A 10,993-nucleotide genomic window follows, 5' to 3' on the forward strand; every position below is an offset into this window, starting at 1 on the left:
GTAACTTTGGCAAGTGATGAAAACTGCCTATGTAAGAGGTTGTTGACTGCTTTTCCAAACCAGAGTAAAATCATTGTCTGAAATCTTGGTGGACATATCTTAGTTTGTATGTCTGCTGTAAGGCCAGACATATACAGGGGCGCTGTCATTCAATATGGCTGACTCGAGATATAGTCAGCTGTGGATGATGGAGCACAAAGTCAGGGACAGGGATTGTTATGGGATGCATTGTGGGTAGGGTTTCAATACAAGCAGTCAATGGTCTATGAGTTCTATCTTTAGTAATCTGATGCTAAAAGTTACACAGTTCCTTTTCAGTTACCCTTGATACCCAATGTGACTAGTTCCTAGTTTGTTACATAGTTCTACCCTGCCTATATTCATGGGTATTTGATCAAAATCAAATATTAATATAGATTCCTACATTCGTACCAGTGGATACCAGATACAACCAATGAGATGATTAATTTTATCTTATTTTTAATTTTAGCCTTCGTGAGATTATATAATGTGATAATCCGTATGTAACTATGTAAGAGTCTTGTTTCTCTAATTATTGTTCCATGTGTCTCAGGGGACATAGAAATACTGTGGATTCATTTATTTTCGTTGATATTTGATTTCATGGTGTTTTAAAAGTCTGCTTAAACTCCTATACATAATTTGTTTGCATTTGAATTTGTGGTTATAGATAGCACGATATCCACAAAAATTGGTATCCAAAGAATAATAATGAATCCACAGTACTGGTTGTTTGTTTGTTTGGTTCATCTGTCTGTCCAGTTTTGTTAGTACTCTCACATGAACAAATTTTGCCAGATTTTTATGAATATTATATCATAGGTTAATATCAGCAATGTCTCATATAAGTTCTAAAATCAGGGTTGATCCATTATTTCTAAAAGTGTTATGCCCTTTGAAACATTAATTTTATGGAAAATTGTATTTTTAGTCCTCTTGTGTACATTTTTTGCCTGATTTATGAAACTTATAATATAGGTTTATATAAGCAATGCTTGGACCACTTTGAAAATCAGTACCAATCATTTATTGTCTCACTTGACAGAGTCAAAAAGCTAGACATAGGTACGCTGTCTGGCTTCGACAGTGCAACATCAACAATGTGTAATGTATTACTTTGTGATTAGGTCTAGTTTATGGTGAACCACTAGTGGTAAGTCAAAGATGTTTGGTATGCAGTTGAACTAGTTTTGGAACATCTCATTGCCATGGAGATTATTTGGCCAAACCCCCTCAGTTATGCTCTACTGACTTTGAAACTTTTCAGGTATTTGTTTGTGATAAGGTCAGTTTATTGGGGAACCACATGTGTTAAGTTAATGATAATTGGTATGCAGTTGTATAAGCATTGGCATATCTCATTTCCATGGAGATTATTAGGCCCCACCCACTCAGTCATTGGTCTATTGACTTTAAATATTTGTTTAGTATTCATGTATTAGTTTGTGATTAGGTCAGATTATGGGGAACCAACCACTAGTGGTAAGTTAATGATAATTGGTACTCAGTTGTATAAGCATTGATATATTTCATTTCCATGGAGATTATTAGGCCCCACCCACTCAGTCATTGGTCTATTGACATTAAATATTTGTTTAGTATTCATGTATTAGTTTGTGATTAGGTCAGATTATGGGGAACCAACCACTAGTGGTAAGTTAATGATAATTGGTATGCAGTTGTATAAGCATTGATATATTTCATTTCCATGGAGATAATTTGACCTGCCCCCTCAGTTATGGTTTATTGACTTTGAAATATTGCTTAGTTTACATGTATTAGTTGTGTTTAGGTGTGTTACTCATGATAATTCAATGGTATTTGGTATGCAGTTGTATTAGTGTTGGCACATCTCATTCCCATTGAGATTTTTTAGCAATGTACCTTTACTCATTGTTCATTGACCTTGAATATTTGCAAAACTTGCACGTTAAAGTGTTGCTATTTCATTTTCAACATTTGCATTATCAAAATTACAAAAAAACATGACATATCTCTATGATAACAGTTTATTTTTAAAAGGGTTATGTTGATATATGGAAAATTGCATTGTTAGCACTCTGATGTGTACAATTCTTGCCAGAATTTTATAAAACTTACATCATAGGTTTATATCAGCAATGTCTTTTTGAAAATTAATGCTAATCATATATTTTGAACAAGTTTTGCCCCTTGAAAATATTTATGATATTGGAAATTGCATTGTATATTTCTGAAGCCTTCATTCCTCTAAGATACATTTACAAAAAAAATTAAAGAAAAAGTGAAAGTGATTTTTTTAGTTATTTCCCTTGTACTTCATTACTTTGAACAGATAAAATAGGCAACACAGGGCAATATTGGAACTCTGATCTATAACAATAAGGCCTTCCATATTACTCAAATTTATCAATTTCTGTACCTGTTATCACAATTCAAATCATTGAGAGTGCTAACTAATCCACTTCCATCTTCTACTGAGATTATTGACAACCACACGTTGAGTAAATGTTTTTAACAATGGGTTCAGAAAGGGTAAAATAGTCAGAGAATTGATTTATGACCCCATGATGGTAAAACATTGTCTGAATTGTGTGTCGTGTGCATAACTTACATATGTTGTCTAAAAAACTTTGTATACAGAAGCCTCCTTGGATTGAGATGTGATAAATACTAAAATTAGGTGGCTCTTACATTGACCCTTGTGTTAGTTGTTTGTGTTCCAGGCATAACTATTATCTTGGGATGAAGTGAATAGATGATAGCCAAACATTGCAAAACATTTTTGGAATAATATACTGAATTTCAAAGCAGCATCTTGCTTGTAAAGGTTAGGTAAAAAATGGACGATTTATAGTCCTGTTGTGTGGACAGCTCTAATTAATACTCAGTCTACGATAAAGTGGCATTTTGTTTTGTAGTTTTCTTGTCTGTCCCTTATATGTAGTTTTAGTTTTGAGAATGGTAACAAAGTAATTGAATTCATTATGATGTGAACTTAAAAAAAATATACCAAATCCGTGTTTTGACTAGATCTGATTTCATACTTTGCCTAGAAAATGGATTGTGGTAGCAGGGAATGAGTGTCCTAACAATACACACATATTATTATTAAGTATTGACTCACAAGCATACTATTAATTGTCTATAAGTATTTGACCATCTTACCTGTATTCAGTAACTATCGTAATCAGGCAAGTGATGAAAACTGCTTATTTAGGAGGCCATTGACTGCTTTACCAAACCAGAGTAAAATCATTGTCTGAAATCTTGGTGGACATATCTTAGTTTGTATGTCTGCTGTAAGGCCAGACATATACAGGGGGCGCTGTCATTCAATATGGCTGACTCAAGATATAGTCTGCTGTGGATGATGGAGTACAAAGTTGGGAATAAGGACTGTAATGGGGTGCATTGTGGGAAGGGTTTCTATACAAGCAGTCAATGGTCAATGATTTCTATCTTTAGTAATCTGATGCCAAATGGGATATTGTGTAAATCATATTTTTATGGGTACCAATGTAGGGATATTTTGAGGTTATAATTCAATGCTGAAAATTGTTAAAATACCAACAATCAATTATTATAAGGCTGCTTTCCTTAACTTGCATACATTGGTGAGGCTATTTCCATAAATCCTGGATACTTGAAGTTAAGAAAAATCAGAGCATCACAGAGTATATCTAGAACGGTAGGTAAAAATGTTATATAGTATCATTTCGAGTTGTATTTGAGTAGTCCAGTATGATAGACTGATGAATATATATGAAATCATTTCCATTTCAAATTAGTTATGCATTAATTTGTAATTAAGGGGGATTGCTGGTAAAAATCAATTACTTTTTTTAGCTCACCTGGCCCGAAGGGCCAAGTGCGCTTTTCTCATCACTTGGCGTCCGGCGTCGTTAACTTTTACAAAAATCTTCTCCTCTGAAACTACCGGGCCAAATTAAACCAAACTTGGCCACAATCATCATTGGGGTATCTAGTTTAAAAAATGTGTGGCGTGACCCGCCAAACCAACCAAGATGGCCGCCATGGCTAAAAATAGAACATAGGGGTAAAATGCAGTTTTCGGCTTATAACTCAAAAACCAAAGCATTTAGAGCAAATCTGACATGGGGTAAAATTGTTAATCAGGTCAAGATCTATCTGCTTTAAAATTTTCAGATGAATCAGACAACCCATTGTTGGGTTGCTGCCCCTGAATTGGTAATTTTAAGGAAATTTTGCTGTTTTTGGTTATTATCTTGAATATTATTATACATAAAGATAAACTGTAAACAGCAATAATGTTCAGCAAAGTAAGATTTACAAATAAGTCAACATGACCAAAATGGTCAGTTGACCTCTTTAGGAGTTATTGCCCTTTAAAGTCAATTTTTAACCATTTTTCGTAAATTTTATATATCTTTTACAAAAATCTTCTCCTCTGAAACTGCTGGGCCAAATTAATCCGAACTTGGCTACAATCATCTTTGAGGTATCTAGTTTTAAAAATGTGTGGCGTGACCCGCCAAACCAACCAAGATGGCGGACATGAGTAAAAATAGAACATAGGGGTAAAATGCAGTTTTTGGCTTATAACTCAAAAACCAAAGCATTTAGAGCAAATCTGAAATGAGGTAAAATTGTTTATCAAGTCAAAATCTATCTGCACTGAAATTTTCAGATGAATCGTTGTTATGTTGCTGCCCCTGAATTAGTAATTTTAAGGAAATTTTGCTGTTTTTTGGGTTATTATCTTGAATATTATTATAGATAGAGATAAACTGTAAACATCAATAATGTTCAGCAAAGTAAGATTAACAAATAAGTCAACATGTCCAAGATAGTCAGATGACCCCCTAAGGAGTTATTGTCCTTTATAGTCAATTTTTAACCATTTTTCATAAAATTTGTAAATTTTTACTACCAGTAACATTTACAACAGAAACTACTGGGCCAAGTTCATTATAGATAGTGATAATTGTAAGCAGCAAGAATGTTCAGTAAAGTAAGATGAACAAACATGTCACCATCACCAAAACACAATTTTGTCATGAATCCATCTGCTTCCTCTGTTTGATATTCACATAGACCAAGGTGAGCGACACAGGCTCTTTAGAGCCTCTAGTTTTATATAGGATGTCGCTATATTTTTCTATAAATAAACCTTATCATATACTTAATAGAAAATGAAATAAAAAAATGGGCTCACCATTCATTTAAGCTCTCAATTTGCCTCCGAAAGAAGCATACATTTTTGTAAATGTCCTTTTTATATGACCACAAAAATTGAAAAATTTGTGGTCGTATATTGTTATCACGTTGGCGTCGTTGTCGTCCAAAGACATTTGGTTTTCGCACTATAACTTTAGTATTGATAAATAGAAATCTATGAAATTTTAACACAAGGTTTATGACCACAAAAGGAAGGTTGGGATTGATTTTGGGAGTTTTGGTTCCAACAGTTTAGGAATAAGGGGCCACAAAGAGCCCAAATAAGCATTTTCTTGGTTTTCGCACTTTAACTTTAGTTTAAGTTAATAGAAATCTATGAAATTTTGACACAAGGTTAATGACCACAAAAAGAAGGTTGGGATTGGTTTTTGGAGTTTTGGTTTTAACAGTTAAGGAATTACGGGCTAAAAAAGGGCCCAAATAAGCATTATTCTTGGTTTTCGAACAATAACTTAAGTATAAGTAAATATAAATCAATGAAATTTAAACACAAAGTTTATGACCACAAAAGGAAGGTTAGGATTGGTTTTGGGAGCTGAGGTCCCAACAGTTTAGGAATAAGGGGCCATGAAGGGGTCCAAATAAGCATTATTCTTGGTTTTCACACCATAAATTTATTATTATTAAATAGAAATCTATGAAATTTAAACACAAAGTTAATGACCATAAAAGGAAGGTTGGGATTGATTTTGGGAGTTTTGGTTCCAACAGTTTAGAAATTACTGGCCAAAAAAGGGTCAAAAATTGAATAATTGGGGTTCATTGATATGCCAAATCTAATCTAGATTTTTTATTATTGGCCCAGTTTTCAAGTTGGCCCAAATCGGAGTCCAAAATTAAACTTTGTTTGATTTCATCAAAAATTGAATAAATGGGGTTCTTTGATATGCCAAATTTAACTGTGATTGTAGATTCTTAATTTTTGGTCCCGTTTTCAAATTGGTCTACATTAAGGACCAAAGGGTCCACAATTTAACTTAGTTTGATTTTAACATGAATTGAATCCTTTGGGTTCTTTGATATGCTGAATCTAAAAATGTACTTAGATTTTTTATTATTGGCCCAGTTTTCAAGTTGGCCCAAATCGGAGTCCAAAATTAAACTTTGATTGATTTCATCAAAAATATTTAAATTTTTGATATGCCAAATCTAACTGTGTATGTAGATTCTTAATTTTTGGTCCCGTTTTCAAATTGGTCTACATTAAGGTCCAAAGGGTCCAAAATTAAACTTAGTTTGATTTTAACAAACATTGAATCCATGGGGTTCTTTGATATGTTGATTCTAAAAATGTACTTAGATTTTTTATTATTTGCCCAGTTTTCAAGTTGGTCCAAATCGGGGTTCGAAATTTAACTTTGTTTGATTTCATCAAAATTTTAAAAATTGGGGTTCTTTGATATGCCAAATCTAACTGTGTATGTAGATTCTTAATTTTTGGTCCTGTTTTCAAATTGGTCTACATTAAAGTCCTGGTCCAAAATTAAACTAAGTTTGATTTTAACAAAAATTGAATTCTTGGGCTTCTTTGATATGCTGAATCTTAACATGTACTTACATTTTTTATTATGGGCCCAGTTTTCAAGTTGGTCCAAATCGGGATCCAAAATTATTATATTAAGTATTGTGCAATAGCAAGAAATTTTCAATTGCACAGTATTCAGCAATAGCAAGAAATCTTCAATTGCACAGTAATGTGCAATAGCAAGAAATTTTCAATTGCACAGTATTGCCCAATAGCAAGAAATCATCAATTGCACAATAATGTGCAATAACAAGTATTTTCAATTGCACAGTATTGCGCAATAGCAAGAAATATCTAATTGCACAATTTCAGAAGCCCAGTAGTCAGCACTGTCATGAATTGTCATTGATATGGTTATGTTTATAAATTAACTGTTTACATATTTTTTAATTTTTTGAAAAACCTTGGTTTTTCACATCAGGCATAGATAACTATAGATATAGGAAGATGTGGTGTGAGTGCCAATGAGACAACTCTCCATCCAAATAACAATTTAAAAATTAAACCATTATAGGTTAAAGTACGGCCTTCAACACGGAGCCTTTGGCAAAACTTTTAGGAATTTTGGTCCTCAATGCTCTTACTTCGTTCTTTATTTGGCCTTTTTTACTTTTTTGGATTCGAGTGTCACTGATGAGTCTTTTATAGACGAAACATGTGTCTGGCTATGAAGAGTTTATTTGCGCAATAGCAATAAATTTTAAATCGGAGTTATCTTTCTTTGTCCAGAATAGTAGTTGAATCAACTTAAATCATTGTTTTATACAATATACAATGTATATTCACTTTTACTACCAACTGATAAATTAAAACAATCTTTACCATTCAGTGATATAAACACTTTTTTTTACATTTAAATATTTTATGATGTATTTAAATGAGTAGTAATGTTGCAAACTCCATTAGAAATTTGAATTAAGATCAGTTTTGGAATAAGGGAAAGGGGGATGTGGAAAAAAAAAATTGGGGTGGGGGTTCAATTTTTTTCATTTCAGATTTCATAAATAAAAAGAAAATTTCTTCAAAAATTTATAGAGGATTAATATTCAACAGCATAGTGAATTGCTCAAAGGCAAAATTTTTTTTTAGTTCATTAGACCACATTCATTCTGTGTCAGAAACCTATGCTGTGTCAACTATTTAATCACAATCCAAATTTAGAGCCGAGTCCAGCTTGAATGTTGTGCTCAGACTTGCCCCAACCGTTCAGGGTTCAACCTCTGTGGTCATATAAAGCTGCGCCCTGCGGAGCATCTGGTTTTCTGTTGAACTAATAGGAGAAATAGAGGTAATATGGAAATAAAAAAAAAGAACTTAATTACAGAAATCGCTTTATTTTTACAATTATTTAGTTATGCACAGCTTATTTGAATACAATAAGAAAAAATATAGGTCACCAATGAATTCAGAAAGATATTTCAATTCTAATGCCAAAAAATGGCATTTTTACACCAAGGGAGATAATTGGGAGCTTTGTCAATGATATAAATATTTTAAAAGTCTGGGGCAAAATTGAAATTTTCTTGGTTAATTTTTGTACCATTTCATAAAATAATAACTAATAGTGTAATAAATAAAATTTGTAATGAAAAAACAAATGTTTAATTTTTTGCTGAAATTTTTGTACCCGCGAACCTCCTTAAGGAGGCTCGAGGGTATAAAAATTTTAGAAAAAAAATAAACATTTGTTTTTCATTACAACTTTTATTTCTTACCTTTTGTAGTTGTTACTTTATCATATGGTACAAAAAACATTCAAAACAATTAATTCGTGTTGGCCCCAGATGACTTTTAAAATGTAAACATCATTGAAAAAGTTCCAAATTATCTCCCTTTGGTTGAAAAATGCCATTTTTTTGCTTTAAAATTGAAATATCTCTTTTAACTCATCGGTGACCTATATTTTTTAATATAATTTCGATATATGCTGTACTTCAACTAAATTATTGTAAAATTTGAGCGATTTCTGTAATAAATTTCATTTTTTTATTTCGATATTAACTTTATTTCTCCTATTAGTTCAACAGAAAAAAAACACTTTTACAAAGATGTATGCTTCTTTCGAAGGCAGATTGTGAGCGCAAATGAACGGTGACCCCATTTTTTTATTTTATTTTTCTATTAACTATAAGATAAAGTTCATTTATAGAAAAATATAGAGAAATCCTATGTAAATGATTTAGACCCGCGAACCTCCTTAAACCATAAAGTAATGAAAAGCTAGTCTCAAAGGACCTATAATATGATGTGCTTCATTCTCTGTAAACAACAACATGATCCAATTCTGGATATATATATACTGAGTACTGACCTAAGGATATACATAATGAATTTTAAGATATACCTTCCACATAAAATCCACATGTATCGAAACCTATTTGCAAACGCTATGCTGATTTTTTTGTTTTAAGAATTGCAATTAAAAATACAGAACTTTTATTTCTTTTTGGATACACTGATACATAACAAATATAATTAATGCACAAGAACTCCGAGAAATCTTCTAAATAAAAATAAAATAAAATTCAACAAAAGTCCATTAGTAAGAAATAAGGGTAACAACACAAAGTGATGCTTTATTTTAAAAGAACAAGACAGTAAAAACTATGAAAATAAGAACACTGAAAAAGATGTGATATAAATGCCAATGAGACAACTGTCCACCAGAGACCAAATGATGTAAAACAGGGAATCTGCAGCATATTTGTTTTGTGATTGCAAATCCCCTTTTATTAAAAGGTGACTTTGTCATGACTTTTTGTTTTATATGGGTTCATTGTTATAAAATTTGAAATGTGTCAAAGAGCAGTAGACCATAGAGCAGACAACAGCTGAAGGCCACCAATGGGCTCCAAAAAAGGGAGAAACTCCTGCACCTAGAGGCGTCCTTCAGCTGGCCCCTAAACAAATATGTATACTAGTTCATTGATAATGGACGTCTTACGAAACTCTGAATTATACACAAGAAACTAAAATTAAAAACCATACAAGACACTTTAAAGTTCAAATTTATACATGTTATAAGCATTATATAAATATAGTTTATTTTAATTTTTACATTTTTATTAGAACGATCATTATTTGTTTTGTTTTGTAGCTTGCCCAGTCACAGAACCGTGTGTACTTGACTGCCAACAACTTGATGTTAAACATTACTGACAAAGACTTTGATTCTATGCTGGAACAGTATAAAACCAAGAAATAGTGTCTGAACTTTGTAGACTTTGTCTGAACTGTGCTGGAAATTATTATAAAATTTGTAGGACTTACCTACAACAAACAATATCACAGAGATATAAGAACAAATAAATTCACCTTTTATAAAGTTTTGTAAATTGACATCCCTGTAAGCATTGTAACAGTGTGTTGAACAAAACTTCAATGAAAATTAAGATGTGAATTTTGAAAATGAAGAAAAACCTGTAAGTAACCCTACAAATAAATATGTGGGTTTTTTTGTGGATATATTTATCATGTTTATAGATTTATTAAATCAAAAATTGTGGAAAAAATTGTTTATCGTATTTAACTAGAAAAATAACCACCTATTTATATATACAAATGTATATGCAATGCCTATTCATGTAGAAGAGCCTTATATTTTTTGGTCTGTCTTCATCCATCCAACATCTGGCAGTTTTTGTCAAAGTGGGTTTATGATGAAATTATAAATGAAAATGTGATAATGCTAGAAGTGAACTAATAATGTAATGGACATTAATACTTAAAGAGTTGGAAAGCTGTTGGTTCATTCTGTTTCTAGAATTGATGTGATATATATTTGTTAAATTTTCACCTAATTATAAGGTTGGTTGGTTGATTATTATATTTTAATGCCACTTTCAGCATCTTCATGGACTAGGATTGCAAGATTTCCTGCTGAAGGACAATATTTTGAAACTGGCAGCAATGATATAGTAATAAGTATGTTTAGAGTACCCTAGAGTACAAATGACTTTCCATGGGAAAATTGGCATTCCTCGTCAAAACCAATTGTCTAGAGAGCACCACCCCTCCTCCAAATCATTTAGGAGTAAGATTAAATAATGCTTGGCTTTGATAATCCTGACCCATGTTGCTCTGATGTCTAATTGTCTTGTTTAAGAACTTGTGCTTATGGAAGGATCATATAGAAAACATGGAAATGTCTACTTAGATTTAGGCTTTACTGTATGTCTAGAAATTATGATAGAGCCATTTTCAAGTATACAGATGTAAGCATATGGATCCATGGGTATGCCCTAT

The 10,993-nt window shown here is 32.1% G+C and overlaps 1 protein-coding gene and 2 non-coding genes across 3 annotated transcripts in view; all 3 read left to right on the forward strand.

Moving 5' to 3' along the window:
- Window positions 1-10,265, forward strand: part of LOC134693708 (prohibitin-2-like) — a 36,014-nt gene extending 25,749 nt beyond the window's left edge. Inside the window, exons 6-7 of the mRNA XM_063554611.1 lie at window positions 3,614-3,691; window positions 9,846-10,265. Coding sequence (XP_063410681.1) covers window positions 3,614-3,691; window positions 9,846-9,953 — 186 coding nt within the window. The 3' untranslated portion in view covers window positions 9,954-10,265. The remainder of the gene's footprint in view (window positions 1-3,613; window positions 3,692-9,845) is intronic.
- LOC134693907 (small nucleolar RNA U85) lies at window positions 9-295 on the forward strand. The gene has a single exon (XR_010102517.1). It is a non-coding gene; the product is annotated as a small nucleolar RNA U85 (small nucleolar RNA).
- LOC134693906 (small nucleolar RNA U85) lies at window positions 3,194-3,481 on the forward strand. Its single transcript, XR_010102516.1, has one exon. It is a non-coding gene; the product is annotated as a small nucleolar RNA U85 (small nucleolar RNA).
- Window positions 10,266-10,993: the final 728 nt, after the last annotated feature.

Source organism: Mytilus trossulus, chromosome 12 (assembly GCF_036588685.1).
Source record: "Mytilus trossulus isolate FHL-02 chromosome 12, PNRI_Mtr1.1.1.hap1, whole genome shotgun sequence".
NCBI lineage: Eukaryota > Metazoa > Mollusca > Bivalvia > Mytilida > Mytilidae > Mytilus > Mytilus trossulus.